The sequence below is a fragment of the Heterodontus francisci genome, chromosome 17, assembly GCF_036365525.1.
Source record: "Heterodontus francisci isolate sHetFra1 chromosome 17, sHetFra1.hap1, whole genome shotgun sequence".
NCBI lineage: Eukaryota > Metazoa > Chordata > Chondrichthyes > Heterodontiformes > Heterodontidae > Heterodontus > Heterodontus francisci.
The window spans coordinates 39,389,683-39,409,847 of record NC_090387.1 but is presented as its reverse complement, the minus strand read 5'-3'; the positions used below and the strand labels follow the sequence as shown (position 1 = coordinate 39,409,847).

General features: G+C 40.7%; 1 protein-coding gene across 2 annotated transcripts in view; it reads right to left on the bottom strand.

Annotated features, from left to right (window-relative positions):
* ap1g1 (adaptor related protein complex 1 subunit gamma 1) overlaps positions 1 to 20,165 on the bottom strand; it is a 153,116-nt gene that overhangs the window by 33,948 nt on the left and 99,003 nt on the right. For both annotated transcript variants that reach the window (XM_068049304.1, XM_068049303.1), the window contains exons 16-19: positions 17,274 to 17,401; positions 16,967 to 17,071; positions 12,782 to 12,920; positions 8,955 to 9,081 (exon numbers count right to left, since the gene is read on the bottom strand). In XM_068049304.1, the coding sequence (XP_067905405.1) occupies positions 8,955 to 9,081; positions 12,782 to 12,920; positions 16,967 to 17,071; positions 17,274 to 17,401 (499 nt within the window). The remainder of the gene's footprint in view (positions 1 to 8,954; positions 9,082 to 12,781; positions 12,921 to 16,966; positions 17,072 to 17,273; positions 17,402 to 20,165) is intronic.

The following is a 20,165-nucleotide window of genomic DNA, read 5'->3' as shown; positions in this document are numbered from 1 at the left end:
TTACCCACTCACCTCATCCATCAATGTCCCTTTGTAATTTTATGCTCCCGTCTATACTACTTATTATACCACACATTTTTGTGTCATTAGCAAACTTGGATATATTGCAACCTATTGTGTTAGCAGGTCATTAATAAATAGTGCCTAATTGAGAGATACCACTAGTCACTTCCTTTCAATTTGAGTACATTATCCCTACTGTCTGTCTAATCTCCAAACTAGGTCAATAATTTGCCTTCAATTCCATGAGCTTTACTTTTAGCTGACAGTCTCTTATGTGGAACCTTAACGAATGACTTCTGGAAGTCCCTTATAAAATTACATCCACAGTATGATGGAGTCTGTGGTTTTGTAGGACCAGTGAGGTAGTGCATGTGAGTTGTTTGTCAAATGTTCTTTAGGTGCACTGATCCTGGTTTCAAAGCTTACTTTTTTTTTTATTATTAGACAGACCCCAACTTGAAGTGAATCTGAAAACTTCAGGTTTCTGGGGAAATTGAAACTGGTTGGAACCAGATAATACACAGTCATTTGACCAAAGGGATATGACTACAGTTATCCAAGATTTGAAAATTGCAGAGTTCAAGGAGGCTCAGGCTTTGTAGCAGAGACGCTGCAGAGAGAGATAACTGATTCTAGGAGCCGGCTATCAGCAAATGAGTTGCATCAGCTGCTTTCAGTGATTTAAAGAAATATTGGTGGAACCACGCCATCAAGACTGTCCTGAGCAGGGCCGAGGACATTTGAGAGGTGACAAGACCAAAACGTTGAAAGACTGCAATGCTCACCATCGACGAGAGGGCATTACATCAGTGCCTACATCTTGGAGGACAGGAACTGAAAAGCTACCTGAAGTTCAACGGTTTGAAGAACTTTGTGGCTGTTCAGTACCATCTTTGGTGAGAGGACTACCCACTAAATCAATGAGATACATCTTTGTTGCACCTGATAATTAATGCGTAAACTATATGTATTGACTGTGATTTGTCTGTTATTTCATGTTTAAGTTAGATTGATTTTGGTCTGATTATTGGAGTAAATTTATTAAAGTCAAATCTGGTCAGTTTGGTTTTTCCATTGGGTCGGTCGGTAAATTCGATTCTTTTGGTTTGTTGATCTCATGGGGATCATAACAATAGATATCTACTACTTTAGTTACTTACTCAAAAATTCAATTACCTTCACAATTACATGACCCAACTTTCCAAATCCATGTTGGCTCTCTAATCAACTCAGCTTTATTCAAGTTTTCTTTATTCTTTCATGGGATGTGGGCATCGCTGGCAAGGCCATCCTAATTGCCCTTGACTTGTCTGGCTTGCCATTTCAGAGCAACTGGAGTCACATGTAGGCCAGATCAAGTAAGGATGGCAGATTTCCTTCCCGAAAGGACTTTAGTGAACCAGGTAGGTTAACTGAATTTATTGATTAATTGAATTTAAATTTCACCAGCTGCTGTGGCAGTATTTGAACCTGCGCCCCCAGGGGATTACCCGGAGCTGTGGATTCCTAGATCAGTGACATTACCACTACGCCACTGTCTCTTGGTCCTTAATTACAGATTTCAATTACTTCCCCACAACAGATGTTAGAAAAGCAGGTATGTAATTTTCTGGTTTCTCTGTCTCTCATTTTTCTAAAATAGTTACTTCCAATCTAAGTAAGGGACATTTGCTGAATCGAGCACGCTTTGGATGACGATGGTTCAAGCAGCTGGAATCTTCTAACCTGGTTTTCACCCCAGGGTTTTAAAAGGAACTGTCAGGGCCTGAGGATTTCTCATTCTTAGATTAGATTAGAGATACAGCACTGAAACAGGCCCTTCGGCCCACCGAGTCTGTGCCGAACATCAACCACCCATTTATACTAATCCTACACTAATCCCATATTCCTACCAAACATCCCCACCTGTCTCTATATTTCCCTACCACCTACCTATACTAGTGACAATTTATAATGGCCAATTTACCCATCAACCTGCAAGTCTTTTGGCTTGTGGGAGGAAACCGGAGCACCCGGAGAAAACCCACGCAGACACAGGGAGAACTTGCAAACTCCACACAGGCAGTACCCGGAATCGAACCCGGGTCCCTGGAGCTGTGAGGCTGCGGTGCTAACCACTGCGCCGCCACTGATCCTCTTTTGAGGATCTGTCTGTCTTTCGTGCTACTGTTCTTCTTAATACTGTTTCTTGCTTACACTAAGTTCCAGTCCTTGATTCATTAAATTTCCCTGAAATATTATCCTCTTGCTCTGTGAAGACTGATAACAAAATAATTATTGATCAAGTCTGCCATCTCCTTATTTTCATTTGCAATATTACCTTTATCGCAGAAACTTTAAAAGAACCTACATTACCCTTGACAATGATTTTTTTTCCATACAAGTGTAAAAACCTGCGTTACTCTTGATATCTCACAAATGTTTTCTCATATTCCTTTTTACAGTTCTTAGTATCTTAGTTTTCCTTAGCTATTATCTCTCCCCCAGTCCCCTGCAACTATTCGTTGCATTTTTATACGCTCTTTCCTTCAGTTTTGTTATCTCAATTTTTGTCCACCATGGCTATTTTATTTGGTAAGCAGAGTTCTTTCCCCTTAGAAATATTTACTGGCCCTGTATTAAGCTAAATTATTTTCTGAACAACTCCCACTGTCCATCTATAGTTTTATCAGGTGCATGCCATGGTTAGCCTTACCAAAATCTAGAATCATGGTAACTGTTAAGTTTGAAAAGCAGAAACTTAAAAATGAAATGATAGACATATGGATGAAAATGGAATAGTGTAGGTCAGATGGTTTCACAGGTTGGCGCAACATCGAGGGCCGAAGGGCCTGTACTGCACTGTAATGTTCTAATTCTAATACTATGATTACTGTATGTAAATAATCTAACAGTAAGGGAAGCATTTATCCAAGTATGGCTCATTATGGTTTGCCCTCTTGTGAGTTCGAGAAGATATTGCTCCACAACACAATCTTGAATGCATTCAATTCACTACCTTGCTCTTCCCAAACTATATGATAAATTAATTCTCCCAGTAAAACAATTTTGCTTTTGTTACAAGACCATCAAATCTCTGAATTAATACATTCTGCCACTTCATTGTTTCTATCAGCTGGCCTGCAGACAACTTCCTTTGCAATTTTAAGCCCCATTAAAATTCTAACCATAGGGTTTCAGTTGATTGTTCGCCCTTAGAACAAAGAACAGTACAGCACAGGAACAGGCCATATGGCCCTCCAAGCCTGCGCTGATCTTGATGCCTGCCTAAACTAAAACCTTCTGCACTTCTGGGGACCGTACCCCTCTATTCCCATCCTATTCATGTGTTTGTCAAGATGCCTCTTAAACGTCGCTATCGTACCTGCTTCCACCACCTTCCCCGGAAGAAAGTTCCAGGCACTCACCACCCTCTGTGTAAAGAACTTGCCTCACACATCCCCTCTAAACTTTGCCCCTCTCACCTTAAACCTATGTCCCCTAGTAACTGACTCTTCCACCCTGGGAAAAAGCTTCTGACTATCCACTCTGTCCATGCCGCTCATAACTTTGTAAACCTCTATCATGTCACCCCTCCACCTCCGTCGTTCCAGTGAAAACAATCCAAGTTTTTCCAACCTCTCCTCAGAGCTAATGCCCTCCAGACCAGGCAACATCCTGGTAAACCTCTTCTGTACCCTCTCCAAAGCCTCCACGTCCTTCTGGTAGTGTGGCGACCAGAATTGCACGCAATATTCTAAGTGTGGCCGAACTAAAGTTCTGTACAGCTGCAGCATGACTTGCCAATTTTTATACTCTATGCCCCGACCAATGAAGGCAAGCATGCTGTATGCCTTCTTGACGACCTTATTCACCTGCGTTGCTACTTTGTGACCTGTGGACCTGTACGCCCAGATCTCTCTGTCGATCAATACTCCGAAGGGTTCTACCATTTACTGTATACTTCCCACCTGCATTAGACCTTCCAAAATGCATTGCCTCACATTTGTCCGGATTAAAGTCCATCTGCCATTTCTCCGCCCAAATCTCCAACCGATCAATATCCTGCTGTATCCTCTGACAATCCTCAACACTATCCACAACTCCATCAACCTTTCTGTCGTCAGCAAACTTACTAATCAGACCAGCTACATTTTCCTCAAAATCATTTATATATACTACAAACAGCAAAGGTCCCAGCGGAACACCACTAGTCACATCCCTCCATTCAGAAAAGCACCCTTCCACTGCTACCCTCTGTCTTCTATGACTGAGCTAATTCTGTATCCATCTTGCCAGCTCACCTGTGATCCCGTGTGACTTCACCTTTTGTATCAGTCTGCCATGAGGGATCTTGTCAAAGGCTTTACTGAAGTCCATATAGATAACATCCACTGCCCTTCCTTCAATCATCTTTGTCACTTCCTCAAAAAACTCAATCAAATTAGTGAGACATGACCTCCCCTTCACAAAACCATGCTGCCTCTCGTTAATAAGTTTGTTTGTTTCCAAATGGGAGTAAATCCTGTCCCGAAGAATCCTCTCTAATAATTTCCCTACCACTGATGTAAGGCTCACCGGCCTATAATTTCCTGGATTATCCTTGCTGCCCTTCTTAAACAAAGGAACATTGGCTATTCTCCAGTCCTCTGGGACCTCACCTGTAGCCAATGAGGATGCAAAGATTTCTGTCAAGGCCCCAGCAATTTCTTCCCTTGCCTCCCTCAGTATTCTGGGGTAGATCCCATCGAACCCTGGGGACATATCTACCTTAATGCTTTGCAAGACACCCAACCCCTCCTCCTTTTTGATAATGAGATGACGGAGACGATCTACACTCCCTTCCCTAGGCTCATCATCCATCAAGTCCTTCTCTTTGGTAAATACTGATGCAAAGTACTCATTTAGTACCTCGCCCATTTCCTCTGGCTCCACACGTAGATTCCCTTCTCTGTCCTTGAGTGGGCCAACCCTTTCCCTAGTTACTTTCTTGCTCTTTATATACGTATAAAAAGCCTTGGGATTTTCCTTAATCCTGTAACCTTATCTGTAACCTCAAGCTATAGAGTCACGAAAATAGCATCTCGCTGTCTGGCTCACCACATTGAACAGCGTGAAGTTGCTGTACCTGCACAGTAGATACATATTAAACTCATCACAAAGTTAAAGCAGGTCTGAAGTGATGCAAGGAGCCTGTTTTGGAGCCATTTGAGGTCCACGCATTAATTAACCCTGGATTAGCTGACAGATTCTTTTAACAATGTGATATTGCCAATGAACCTTCCTGGCAATTAAAATTAATTACATGTGTGGACTTTCATTCTTTCAAGTGTTAAGTGTTGCTGGATATATTAAAAACTTAATTTGTAAAAAAAAAAGTACTTTCCCCTCCTCTCTCTCAAACCAATCTTTCCCTATTTCTCCTTCTGTAGTGATTTGGGATTGAAATCACCCACTCTGATTTACATATCCTGCAAGCTCCTTATGCTGTTTATTTTATAACCCTTCAATGTGACAAGGCACAAGTCAGGAGTGTGATGGAATACTCTCCACTTGCCTGGATGGGTGCAGCTCCAACACTCAAGAAGCTCGACACCATCCAGGACAAAGCAGCCTGCTTGATTGTCACCCCATCCACAAACATTCACTCCCTCCTCCACCGATGCACAATGGCAGCAGTATGTACCATCTATAAGATGCACTACAACACAAGAACACAAGTAGTAGGAGCAGGGGGAGGCCATTCAATCCCTCAAGCCTGCCCCACCATTCATTAAGATCATGGCTGATCTGTCCCAGGCCTCAACTCCTCTTTCGGGCCTGCTCCGCATAACCCTAGACTCCCTGAGATTTCAAAAATCTATCTACCTCCTCCTTAAATACATTTAGTGACCTAGCCTCCACAACTAAGGTAGAGAATTCCAGAGATTCACCACCCTCTCAGAAGAAATTCATTTGCACCTCAGTTTTAAATGCGTGCCCCCTTATTCTGTAACTATGTTCCCTTGTTCGAGATTCTCCCACCAGTGGAAACATTCTCAACATCTACCCTGTCAAGCCCCCTTAGAATCTTATATGTTCCAATAAGATCACCTCTCATTCTTCTAAACTCCAACCTGTTTAACCTGTTAAGCTGTTCTTCATCCCAGTGAACCTTTTCTGAACTGCCTCCAATGCTAGTATATCCTTCCTTAAATACGGGGACCAAAACTATATGCAGTACTCCAGGTGTGGCCTCACCAAGACCCTGTACAGTTGTAACAAGACTTCCCTATTTTTAAACTCCAGCCCCCTCGAAATATAGGCCAAAATTCCATTTGCCTTCCTAATTACTTGCTGCACCTACATGCTAACTTTTTGTGTTTCATATACAAGAACACCCAGATCCCTCTGTACTGTAGTATTTTGTAGTCTTTCTCCATCTAAATAATAATCTGCCTTTTTATTCTTCCTACCAAAGTGGATTATCTCACACTTTCCCCTTGAACTCCATCTGCCAAGTTTTTTCCCACTCACTTAACCTATCTATATCCCTTTGCACATTCTTTGTGTCCTCATCACAACATGCCTTCCCACCTATTTTTGTATCAGCAAATTTGGATACCCTACACTCTCTTCCTTCCTCCAAGACATTAATATAGATAGTAAACAGTTGAGGCCCTAGGACCAATCCTTGTGGCACCCCAAAAGTTACAGCTTTCCAACCTGAAAAAGACCCATTAATCCTGACTGTCTTCTGTGAGTTAGCCAATCCTCAATCCATGCCAACACATTACCCTCAATACCCTGAGCTCCTATTTGGTGCAATAACCTTATATGTGGCACCTTTTCGAACGCCTTCTGAAAATTCAAATACACTACATTTACCAGTTCCCCTTTATCCACTCAGCCTGTTATATCCTCAAAGAACCCTAACAAATTTGTCAAACATGATTTCCCTTTCATAAAACCATGTTGGCTCTGTTTGATTGCATTATGTTTTTCTAAATGTCCTGCTATTTCTTCCTTAATAATGGACTCTAGCATTTTCCCAATGACAGATGTTAAGCTTTGGTCTATAGTTTCCTGTTTTTGGTCTCCTCCCCTTTCTTGAATAGGGGCGTCACATTAGCGGTTTTCCAATCCGCTGGTACCCTACTGGAATCCAGTGAGTTTTGGTACATCATGACCAATGCCTCTACTATCTCTGCAGCCATTTCTTTTAAAACCCTTGGATGCAGGACATCAGGTCCTGGTGACTTGTCTGTCTTTAGTCCCATCAGTTTGTCCAGCACCTTTTCCCTCGTAATAGAGATTGTTTTAAGTTCCTCCCTCCCATTTACACCTTGTTCATCTATTATTGTTGGGATGTTTATAGTGTCCTCCACCATGAAGTCCGATGCAAAATATTCGTTTAAGTTATCTGCCATTTCCCTGTTATTAATTCCCCAGTCTCATCCTCTAAGGGTTCCACACTTACTTTAGCTACTCTCTTCCTTTTTATATACCCGTAAAAGCTCTTGCTGTTTGTTTTTATATTTCTTGCCAATTTACTCTCAATCAATTTTCTCTATTAGTTTTTTAGTCATTCACTGCTGATTTCTAAAAAATTCCCAATCCTCTGGCCTACCACTAGCTTTCACCACTTTGTCAGCAACGCCCACATCCCATGAATGAATAAAAAACACAGTTGCTTGCTCTGTTTACTCAGTTCCCCTTGCTGCAACATCAGTTCAAGACTCCAGAAAATTGTAGCACAAAACATCAGAGATTAAATGGGAAAGGGAAAATCTAATTAAAGGCAGATGCAGCAAATTATGGGCCCATATTTTCACATTATGGTTGATGCCTCTTGCAAGAATCAAATCTGGATAAAAAGTCCCATCTACTAGGGTCTCTGACAGACTGAAAATAACTTGCCTTCAGTTTGAAATGAAACGAATAGGGGAACCTTTGGAGGTATACAAGGTGAAATGACTAGGAAAAGCAAATCTGGACCACTAACATATTAAAACATATCTGCAGTATAAGGCAACAAAAGGTATAAACTGGCAAAAGCAAAGTTAAGGGTTGATGCTAGGCAGCATTTCATTCATGCAACGAGTCATTAACATCCAGCATGTTGCCCAGGTATGGTTTAAAAACTCTGGAACCATGCAAGAGAAGGTTGGATGCATGTAGAGGGGTAGACCATATGTTTTTAATGGATGCATGAACCAGTAACTTTTTTCATTTGTACTTAACTCCACAATGACATTTACTAGCTCAAATTTGACTGTCACACCTCCATTACGGCATTCCCAGTTTTCATTGAGTTGGTTGAAGTCACTTGTTACATTATGACATTTTCTGTACATATCCTTGTCTCATTTTCCAAGATGCTGACGTCCTCCTGCTGGTCTGCAGCAGACCCCAATCACAAAACTCGCTTTTTAGTTGTAGCCAGGCTTTGATTTTTGCCTTCCAAATCATTTTGATTTTTGAATGATCTGGAACATAAAGCTATCCAACTTTCACTTCCATCATCCGTTTCCTGAACAACCTATACATATGTTAAACGAATTCCCATTTTCTTCGGCCAATCATGTTTCATTATGCCCATGGTATCATGTTTTCCTTCTGCTACATATAGTTCGAAAGTTAGCACTTTATTTCTATTGCTTCTAGCATTCAGGCAAGTGAGTCAATTTATTTTTGACTTGGATCTTTTAGCCTTCTTATGTTCATTTACTATGCCTAATTTTATTTTCTGCCATCTTGTCTCCTTTCGCCTGACAAACCACCAAGTTCTGCTCATCTATGGTTTTGCATCTCGTCCAATTCCCTCCCTCTTGATTATCTAGTTTAGAAGCATAATTCCATACTTTACTTGTTACTAGATGATTTAAATGCTTACACTTTGCAAAAACCTTTTAAACCAGTCTCCAGGTGTCATTACAGTGAAAGGTTTTCCTTCATACACCAAGTGTCAAAAAGTTTACAATCAAGCTAACCTGATAGATCCAACCCTCCTAACAGATCCAGAAGCTCTCCACCAGCTGTGTTTGGTTTACTGGGTGGAACAGTCTGAATCACAGATGTCACATCACTTCCTCCAAGCAGGTCCAACAAATCATTTGCCTAGAAAAGAAAAAAAAGCTATATTTTATTATACATCCTCACAAACCAACCAAAGTTTTATGTTCAGACATTAGCAAAAATAATGGATCATTTTAATTAGAATCTGTTTCCAAATTAATTAATGTCACTATTTTCATATTAGTATATAGGCACTAATTTCCCACATCACCCAGTCCTCAGATCCACCTCAACTGTCAAAAATATTTAATAAATCTGTGCTAATTTAAAATGTTAATTCTTTAATTGTACAAATAAATTTCTCAACATTAAGATATAACCAGAGTGTGTCAGCACCATTAGTCAGTTGCAAAGACAGGATAAAAATTTTTTTAAATCTTCTAAAATTTAGTTGACCAAAATGTTAAAGAAAGCACCATGGCAAGAGAAACTACCATCTGTGGAGCTGTGCCCACCTATAGATTCCATTAATCTGCATTAAAAGGATTTTAAAATGGTAGCCAATGCGTTTTGAATTAAATTGACAACGGCATCACAAAAAGACAGGAAGCATTCAAGCAGCTTCTACATAATTTCCTTGCTGTCATTTCTCTCCTCCTTCGATGCTGAAAGGCGGGATAAAGTTCTGTGCCCATAGAAACTCTTGTACTTTGCCAAAATAGCCATTTTCCCACACATTAGCCTCCAAATGGAGTGTTAAGTCACTTGACAGTTGGAAATGTGATGCCATCCTCAAAAGCACACTTCCACTTCGGGTTGTCCCTAACTGCGTGCTGATTGAAATCGCCAGAATTAGCATGAACTAAAGAGTGAACCTGGAACTTTCTTGGACAGTATGTTGCCATAATCCAGCTGAGCTTTTGAGGGAGTAATTATCAAATTGGAATATAATTGGTAAAAGGAATCAATAAAGTTTCGACCACAATTCTGGTCTGAACAAGAGGAAACCTTTTGAAACTTAGTACATTTTTGATTACGATCTACACTTACTCATGTTATTTAAGCCCAATCCACTTGTAGATTAAATTTTCTATTCAATGGCTTGTGAGAGTAGACTCTCAACCTGGAACTGTTAAATTTTTCTTTTCCTTCTCTCAATTTAGCTCAGCTGTGCAATATTGGTTTTACAGTTAAAGTTGAAAACCAACACTAACACAAAATTTCTAAGGCTCTTTAATTTGAAACAGCAAATACTCGTCTTTACAAGTTTGCTATGAATCGCAAACAGCAGCAATGTGTCCAAGAAATTTGACAGATGGTTATGTTCACAAAAGAAATTTGTTAATCAAGTCAGATGCTGATCCAATCCCTGAAATGCAAATAAAAACACAATTCTCTCACGAGAGTGTGGCCACCAGTTAAATGCAGACAGGTCTTTATGTCTAACTATGCTGGAGCCACAGCACATAAAATACTGAATCCAGACTTGCATATTTTGGTCTTTAACCCTTTCAGATAAAAACTGCTGAAATGAATTTATTTTACCCGATGGTGCAATTGAATAAGACGTAGCAAAATTTGATTCCCTTGAGCAACTTTTCCCTTCCAGGCATAGTTGACTCAAGACACAAACATAATCGAAGTTTAGTATTACCACAGGATTAATCCACCCATATCAAATGGTTTTGACAGCATCCAAAACTTTCCATATGCTACTTTTAAAAAGTGTCAAAAGCATAAGAAAAAAAGGCAGTCGTTTCTGACTTTTTTCCTGGACTGGAGATGCGAATTATTCCTCACCTTCTGAACAGCAAATGGACAGTAATCTCATGTAGTGTTTACTTACAGCTACTGAACTTTGTGGCCTTAAAAGAACAAATGGCCTTAAATACAGTTCCTCTCAAGCAGCATAATATATATGACATGACATGGTATAACACTCCTGGCAGTATAAAAGAAATGCATCATTTGACTCAAGAAATCCATCAGCAAAATGTAATACAATGACATTTGTCCACATAAGTCACTGCATTTCAGCATTTAAACATTGATACGGAAGGCACTATTTAAATACAAATATCTTAAAAGGAGGCTCCATGAAAGACCACTCCAGCATTTAATTCAGCTCCTCACATTAAAGACAAGAAGTTTTCGATTAAGTACCAATAGGTAAAAGGAGAACACGCTGTTCATTCCAAAGTTACACCCCACTTAACATTTCAAGACATTCCACTGCTGAAACCCCCACCAACAACTGGAATGCACTGCCTGATAGGGTGGTAGAGATTAACTATGGCTTTCAAAAAAGAATTGGATAATTATCTGAAGATAAAAAAATTGCAGGGTTACAGGGAAAGGACAGGGGAGTGGGACCAGTTGAATTGCTCTTGCAGAGAGCCGGCACAGACTCGACTGGCCAAAGGGCCTCCTCCTGTGCTGTAACCATTTTATGAACTTTCTGGGAGTCACCATTGACCAGAAACTTAACTGGACCAGCCACAAATACTGTGGCTACAAGAGTAAGTCAGAGACTGGGAATTTTGCAGTGAGCAACATGTCTCCTGACTCCCCAAAGCCTTTCCACCATCTACAAGGCACAGGTCACACAAACATATGAATTAGGAGCAGGAGTAGGCCACTTGGCCCTTCAAGCCTGCTCCGCCATTCAACAAGCTCATGGCTGAATTGATTACTCCACATTTCCACCGCCTTGCTTAGCAAGAACCTATCTACCTCTGCCTTAAAAATATTCAAAGACTCTGCTTCCACCGCCTTTTCAGGAAGAGAATTCCAAAGACCCACACAACCCTCTGAGAGAAAGAATTTCTCCTCTTCTGCCATAAATGGGCGACCCCTTATTTTTAAAGGGTGACCCCTAGTTCTAGATTCTCTCAAGGGGAAACATCCTTTCCACATCCACCCTGTCAAGACCACTCAGGATCTTATGTTTCAATCAAATCACCTCTTATTCTTCTAAATTCCAGCGGATACAAGCCTAGCCTGTCCAATCTTTCCTTAGAAGAGTGCCTGCCCATTCCAGGTATTAGGCTAATAAACTTTCTCTGTACTGCCTCCAACGCATTTACATCCTTCCTTAAATAAGGAGACGAGTACTGTACACAGTACTCCAGATGTGGTCAGGAAGTCAGGAGTGTGACGGAATACTCTCCACTTACCTGGATGAGTGCAGCTCCAATAACTCCAGAAGCTCAAGACCATCCAGCACAAAGCAGCATTGGCAACCTTTCCACCGCCTTAAGCATTCACTCCCTCCACAGCCAGCAAATCAATGGAAGCACTAACTATTGTCGACAAATGCACTGCGGCAACTTACCAAGACTCATTTGACAGCACCTTCCAAACCCACAATTTGTACCACCTAGAAGGGCAAGGACAGCAGATGCATGGGAACACCACCCCTGCGAGTTTCCCTCCAACTCGCTCACCATCTCAGCTTGAAAGTACATTGCCATTCCTTCATAGTCATGGCCAAAATCCTGGAACTCCCTACCTACACCACAAGGCAGCGGCTTACTACCACCTTCGCAAGCGCAATTATGAATGGGAATAAAGGCTAGCCCTGCCAACGACACTCTCTTCCCATGAATGAATTAAAAATAAAGTCCTGACAGGTACACCTATTTTAGAGCCTGACAAAGTACAGATATTCAGGGATATAAGGATGGACTAGAATTTCCTCAGTAGCTGTCTTAAATTAATTAATATGGCTCAAAAATTCTTTTGTTATTCAATGCACTCTTGGTAGAATTGGGGAAATGCATAACTTAATATTTCACTTTACCTGATTGGTAGACTGAGGAGCACTAGGTGCCAATTTTGGTTCCATTATTGTGGGCTCTACCTCTCCATTAGTCTGTGCAGTTTCTGTAGGTCCATTACTTATTTTCTCCATTATAGGCATTCGCTCCAGCAGTGCAGACCTATTGTATACAAATTTTAACATTCAATGCTTCAGTCACACAATCCCTTGACCACCTACCAGAAGTTCTATTTTTTCTAGAGGAGAGGTTTATCCTAATGCAATTAAATATCACTTGAAAACAGTTTATCTAACTTTTTAAACTCCATGATGCTCATCAGAAATGTTCTCCACAAATCACAATACTTTATCTGTAACTAGAAAAAGACTTTTCCTGCTTTTAGATAATTCAGTCATTTTGCATTTTTGCCAGCATTTGAGTTTCCATATTCATTCTTTGCAATCAGTTAACACAGCATAGAAACGTCTTCCAAACATACATGCTTGCCATGTTTACAACAGTTCAGCATGCCCGAGTATTCAAAGGTTAACAAAGCACATAAAAATGCCATCAAAGCACTGGGATTTATTTCTAGGTGTATGGACAGGGTAGATGTGAAGAAAATGTTTCCACTTGTGGAAAAATCCAAATCTAGGGGGCATAAATACATAATAATTACTAATAAATCCAGTAATGAAATAAGGAGAAATGTCTTGACTCAAAGTGGTCAGAATGTGGAACTCGCTTTGGCAAATAACTTAGATGCTGTCAAAAGGTAACTAGAGTAGTATATGAGGGGAAAAAAAAAAGAGGAAGATATGCTGAAAGGCTGATGTGAGGTAGGTAGAATGGGGGGAGGCTTGTGTGGCATGTAAACACCAACACAAACTATTTTGGTTGAATGGTCTGCTTCTGTGCTGTATATTCTATGTAATGAAACATTAATGCATAAAATAAAATACTTACAGCTTGTACGGATTAACTTGACACTTATTTAAAAAACTGAATTATGGTCAATAACAGCAAAGCAGAATTTAGTGCTTGAAAAGTGAAAAAGCACAACTTCTGAATAAAGTAACTTTGAATTAAGCATCTCAAATTTGCTGACAATACAAACAGCTGAGAATAGATGCAACAAAATAATTGCAGAAGGACTTGGATTAATTACACAACAGGACACAGATGGTAACAGTTTAGCAAAATATAAATGTAAACCTTTGCACAATGGTCAAAAATTTGCATTATAAACAAAGGGATAACATTGGCAAAGGGGATTTACAAAGGAACATGGAAGCAACAGTACATTCATCACTTTCAATGTCTTGGCAATACAATTATAGTTCATGGATTATTAGAAAAGATATCTAGAACTTGAGAGTACTTTACAGAGTTATACTATTACTTCATAATTTATTGGTCATATTCCATTTGAAGTATTGTAAATTCTGGGAAGAATTTGGCAATATTAGGGAAAATGGAGAGAGTGGAGTTAACTGAATAGCTCTACCAAAGAGTCAGCACAGACACGATGGACTCACTGGCCTCATTCTGTTTGAATCATTCTATGACTAAATAAAAAGCTAGAGCAGCATAGAAATCCACTGGAAATGCAAAGGCATGATTCTTCCATCTATCTAATTTGTCTTGAAGCAACAAACTCTTCAAAGCTAAAGCCTCATATCAGCACAAAGTCACACAATATTGTGCCTATTAAGAGAGAACAAGCTGTTCAAAAATTTTATTTTGACCAATGACAAATAATTACTTAGGGAGGATGGGTTCTCTACAGTTCAGTTTAGGCTTTGATTCATCCATTTCCATCTCAGCTCAGGTCCCATTCATGGACAGACTAAATCTGTGATTAACAAACATGGACAGGAAAGCATAGTTGGTTTATAAAAACTTTTGCGCACCCTTCTAGTTCTCCTATTAGACATATGTTATGTATAGAGCCAGTGAAACTCTCAGCACTACATGAACTGCTATGCCTGTGCTGGGACGAGTGAGCAGTACCCCAGGACATGCGCGATGCCAACATCATCACCCTCTATAAAAACAAAGGTGACCGCGGTGACTGCAACAACTACCGTGGAATCTCCCTGCTCAGCATAGTGGGGAAAGTCTTTGCTCGAGTCGCTCTGAACAGGCTCCAGAAGCTGGCCGAGCGCGTCTACCCTGAGGCACAGTGTGGCTTTCGTGCAGAGAGATCGACTATTGACATGCTGTTCTCCCTTCGTCAGATACAGGAGAAATGCCGTGAACAACAGATGCCCCTCTACATTGCTTTCATTGATCTCACCAAAGCCTTTGACCTCGTCAGCAGACGTGGTCTCTTCAGACTACTAGAAAAGATCGGATGTCCACCAAAGCTACTAAGTATCATCACCTCATTCCATGACAATATGAAAGGCACAATTCAACATGGTGGCTCATCAGAGCCCTTTCCTATCCTGAGTGGTGTGAAACAGGGCTGTGTTCTCGCACCCACACTTTTTGGGATTTTCTTCTCCCTGCTGCTTTCACATGCGTTCAAATCCTCTGAAGAAGGAATTTTCCTCCACACAAGACCAGGGGGCAGGTTGTTCAACCTTGCCCGTCTAAGAGCGAAGTCCAAAGTACGGAAAGTCCTCATCAGGGAACTCCTCTTTGCTGACGATGCTGCTTTAACATCTCACACTGAAGAATGCCTGCAGAGTCTCATCGACAGGTTTGCGTCTGCCTGCAATGAATTTGGCCTAACCATCAGCCTCAAGAAAACGAACATCATGGGGCAGGATGTCAGAAATGCTCCATCCATCAATATTGGCGACCACGCTCTGGAAGTGGTTCAAGAGTTCACCTACCTAGGCTCAACTATCACCAGTAACCTGTCTCTAGATGCAGAAATCAACAAGCGCATGGGTAAGGCTTCCACTGCTATGTCCAGACTGGCCAAGAGAGTGTGGGAAAATGGCGCACTGACACGGAACACAAAAGTCCGAGTGTATCAGGCCTGTGTCCTCAGTACCTTGCTCTACGGCAGCGAGGCCTGGACAACGTATGCCAGCCAAGAGCGACGTCTCAATTCATTCCATCTTCGCTGCCTTCGGAGAATACTTGGCATCAGGTGGCAGGACTATATCTCCAACACAGAAGTCCTTGAAGCGGCCAACACCCCCAGCTTATACACACTACTGAGTCAGCGGCGCTTGAGATGGCTTGGCCATGTGAGCCGCATGGAAGATGGCAGGATCCCCAAAGACACATTGTACAGCGAGCTCGCCACTGGTATCAGACCCACCGGCCGTCCATGTCTCCGTTATAAAGACGTCTGCAAACGTGACATGAAATCGTGTGACATTGATCACAAGTCGTGGGAGTCAGTTGCCAGCATTCGCCAGAGCTGGCGGGCAGCCATAAAGACAGGGCTAAATTGTGGCGAGTCGAAGAGACTTAGTAGTTGGCAGGAAAAAAGACAGAGGCGCAAGGGGAGAGCCAACTGTGCAACAGCCCCAACAAACAAATTTCTCTGCAGCACCTGTGGAAGAGCCTGTCACTCCAGAATTGGCCTTTATAGCCACTCCAGGCGCTGCTTCACAAACCACTGACCACCTCCAGGCGCGTATCCATTGTCTCTCGAGATAAGGAGGCCCAAAAGAAAGAAAGAAAGAAAGAGCCAGTGAAAGCTGCAAAGAATTAATTCTCATATTTGGTGGAGTGAATCATGATAGTTGATTCATTTTATTGTATTTCCCTGATAATCTGTTATAACAGATCCTGAACTAAGCCACTTTTGTAATTTTGCTATCAAAAGGAAGTTCTCTGTAGTTCCCCTTCGCAAATTGGTTGAAACTGAACTGATTACATGGACTGATTTAAGTTATAGGTATCAAATCTGTATCATTTAATAATTGATTCAAAAGCAATTCACAATTATGTGCAGATACAAGAAAAGCCAAAGATCTACATGCATGGAAGATATCGGAACTGACGCAACAACCATGATATCTCCATTACACAATACTTACATACAAAATAAAGTTTGACAACCTGAACAAATTGCAGATCAGGACATGAACACACAACTACTGACATTTGGCACTGCTGGTATCAATTCTGTAGTTTTAGAATGCAAGAATTCATATTCATCCAAAAAATTAATTTAAAATAGTAGCACGATAAATTCAAACTATTTTAATTCAACATTCTACCTTGTCCAACTGCTAACTTGCGTAGTTTGCACATACCTCATATGATCAAATTTTTTGAAAAGTGCATTATATTCAACAGCCCTTTGTTGAAGTTCCACATCTATGCTACTTCCATACACAGACATGATCTTCTTAATTCGACTGAAAGGAAGAACCAATATATTATAATTTCTGTTCCATTAGATCCATGTGTGAAAAATTCAGTTTTACTTTTGTTAAACCTGCAAATCTATAAAAGGAATTTGGACCACAACTTGAAAGCTCTTTCAATATTAGTTTTCCAACACAAGACTACATAGTTGCCTCCCAAATCCATTTTCCTTTAAGAGTAACATTTACTCACTTTACATTTATGGTAAATCTTGTGCTTAGCTTCATAATTGCAGTGAGAGCATATCCCCTTGTCACAGATGTTGACATGTTTGATTGCAGTATAGTTTCTAATACATCCATAACTTCATCTTCTGTCACCTGTTGGGATTAAAGGTACTGATGATGAGTCATTTATTTTAAACATAATCTCTGAACAATTTATTAATTCTACATGAAGCTTAAACTGTGCACTGCACATGTCATCTCTACACTGCCTTCCTGTTAAATATACAGCTAAAGCATTAAAAATAAGCTTAAGGAATTGCCCAACTAATACTCGATCTACAGGGCTACAGTGCCACTTGCTGGCTGACACAATAAATGCAATTTCCAGCTCATTTACTGCTTGAACTCAGGTTGGGTATGTTTCCAAAGCCCCATTATCCAAACACACTGATGTCTTATATTTTATTCATCAATCTTTTTGCTAAACTCCCTATTAAGTCTAACTCCTCTGTGCAAAATTACCTGCATAGTATCCTATCATTCTAAGGGCAGGAACACAACTGAAGTGCAACCACATTCAAATGAAACTAATTTTAAATAGAAAGACAAGTTTACATGAAAAACAGAAGAAAATATTTTCAATACAATGTACTTTTTTCTGAAGCAAATTTTTGCAAATGGGACACACAAGAAATCAAAGAGGATCACCAAACTGTATAAAGGACAGTCATGAAACAGTTTCGTAGCTAAAAGAATCAACGACAACAATGTGCAGTTGTATAAATCACCATTAAAAGATAGAAAAAACGTCCCAAAATGTGTATTTTTTAAAAAAACAGACACTAAGCTAAAAGAGGAAATATCAGATTAACCAAAAGTTTGGTCAAAAATGTGGGTTTGAAGGAGGGTTAAAGGAGCAGGTGGGAATGAAGAGGCAAGAGTTTAGGGAGAGAATCCCAGAGCAAGGGATACAGATTGGCTTAAAGTCACGAACGGTATCTAAATGACGGGGTAGATGCGCAAGAGGCTAGAGTTGCAGGAACAGTAATATGGGTAGGGGCGGCTGTATGTTACAAACATAGGGAGTTGGACAGCCATGAGGAATTTAAATGGGAGAATGAGAATTTTGAACTTGAAGCATTGGGATTGGTCACCAAGGGTGATGGAACAACCAGGACTTGGTTTGGGACAGGATGTGGGGTAGGATGGCGGCAGCAGAATTTTGGATAAGTTAACTCCGAGTGGAAGGCAAGAGGCCGGTCAGGAAAGCAGTGGAATAGCCAGTTTCAAATTTTCACCACTGAATAGTCAGTGAACATAGGGGTTGCCTTAAATAGAGTGCTGGAAATACTCAGCAGGTCTGGCAGCATCTGTGGAGAAAGGAACAGCTAACGTTTCTTGACAGTCCTGCTGAGTATTTCCAGCACTTTCTGTTTTTATTTCAGATTTCCAACATTTGCAGTATTTTGCTTTTATTAAGAATTAGGCTTGCTGGTGTGCATTATCAACCAGTGCATTGTAGCCACTGAGTGAGGAATGAAATATACTTGGTCTAACCTTGAGGGGTCAAGAACTAGGGGTTATAGATAGAACATGGGAACTTAAATAGGAGCAACAGTAGGTTGGCCATAGGGCCCCTTGATCCTGCTCCTCCATTTGATAAGATCATGGCTGATCTTTTATATCAGCTGTACTTTTCAATCACATCCCAAGTCTTAGGGTCCAAAAATGTATCAATTTCAGTCTTGAATATGCTCATTGACTAAGCATCCACAGCCCCCGGGGGTAGAGAATTCCATAGATTCACAACTCTCTGGAGGGAAGAAAGTTCTCCTCGTCTCAGTCCTAAATTGTCAACCCTTTATCCTGAGACTATGACTCCTAGCTCCAGACTCTTGTTATGGCCAGGTGGGTGATGGCGTGGCTGGTTTCCACTGTTCATCTCCCAACTGACCACAGACCGTGTTTTTTTTAAAATAATGTTTCTGAATGAGTGTTTTGTTTGCCAAATCGACTGAGCTTCTCGCAGATTTAAAACAGAAGATTAAATATTTATTGAACAAAATACCCAAAATGTTCGTAACACCACCCACACATTCACACTCACGTGCACTCAAGATAGATAGAAGGGAAAAGGTTAAGAGATCAAGGTGTAAAGTCTGTTTTCTTGAAAAACTGGAGGATCCTCTCAGAAGACAAGAAAGGTCTCTAGGGGTCCCCCTCAGCCTTCACCTAGGCTTACTGTAACTGGGTTTGATTTTAAGCAGTGTTTTGAGCTCCTCCTTGGTGAATCCTTGTTCACCGCTTTCAAATTATAAGGCAAAGAAATGAGCACAAACAGGCTTTCTTAGCTTTAAAAAAGGTGAAATTTATTAAACTTAAACTAAAAACTAATTCGGTTAACACCTACGGATACACACCGCACCAGACGCTAGCATGCATACGGGATATGCACATGCAAATAGAGACAGAAAAGAGAAGAAAAATAAAGAGGAAAGGTTTGAGGCAATCTGAAGAGTTTGTTACGGTTCTTCGAGCTCACTGTAGAATCTTTTCGTTGGTTGATCTTGCTTTTTGTTGGGGCCCAGTATTCTTCTTAAACCTTGTTCACTGTAAGGAGACTTTCCTCTCTTGGGGTTCATGTGTCTTCAGTGGTTTTCAGTTGTGAGAAAGATGAGAGCAGGCAGGAAAGGTCTTCTCAGCCCAGCAGCAAACAGCTTTCCGAGTTCAAAAAAACCTGCAACAACCAGTTAGTCATGTGACCAGCTGGCCAAATCAGTCCCGACTCTTGTGGATTTTCTTGACCTAGCAGACCTTGGAATGTCTCCTCTACACACAATACCTGGTGATCAAAGGTCCATTGTGGTTTAAATTGGAGCAGGGAATGGTACTTGAAAGGACAAAGGGGCCATCTGTC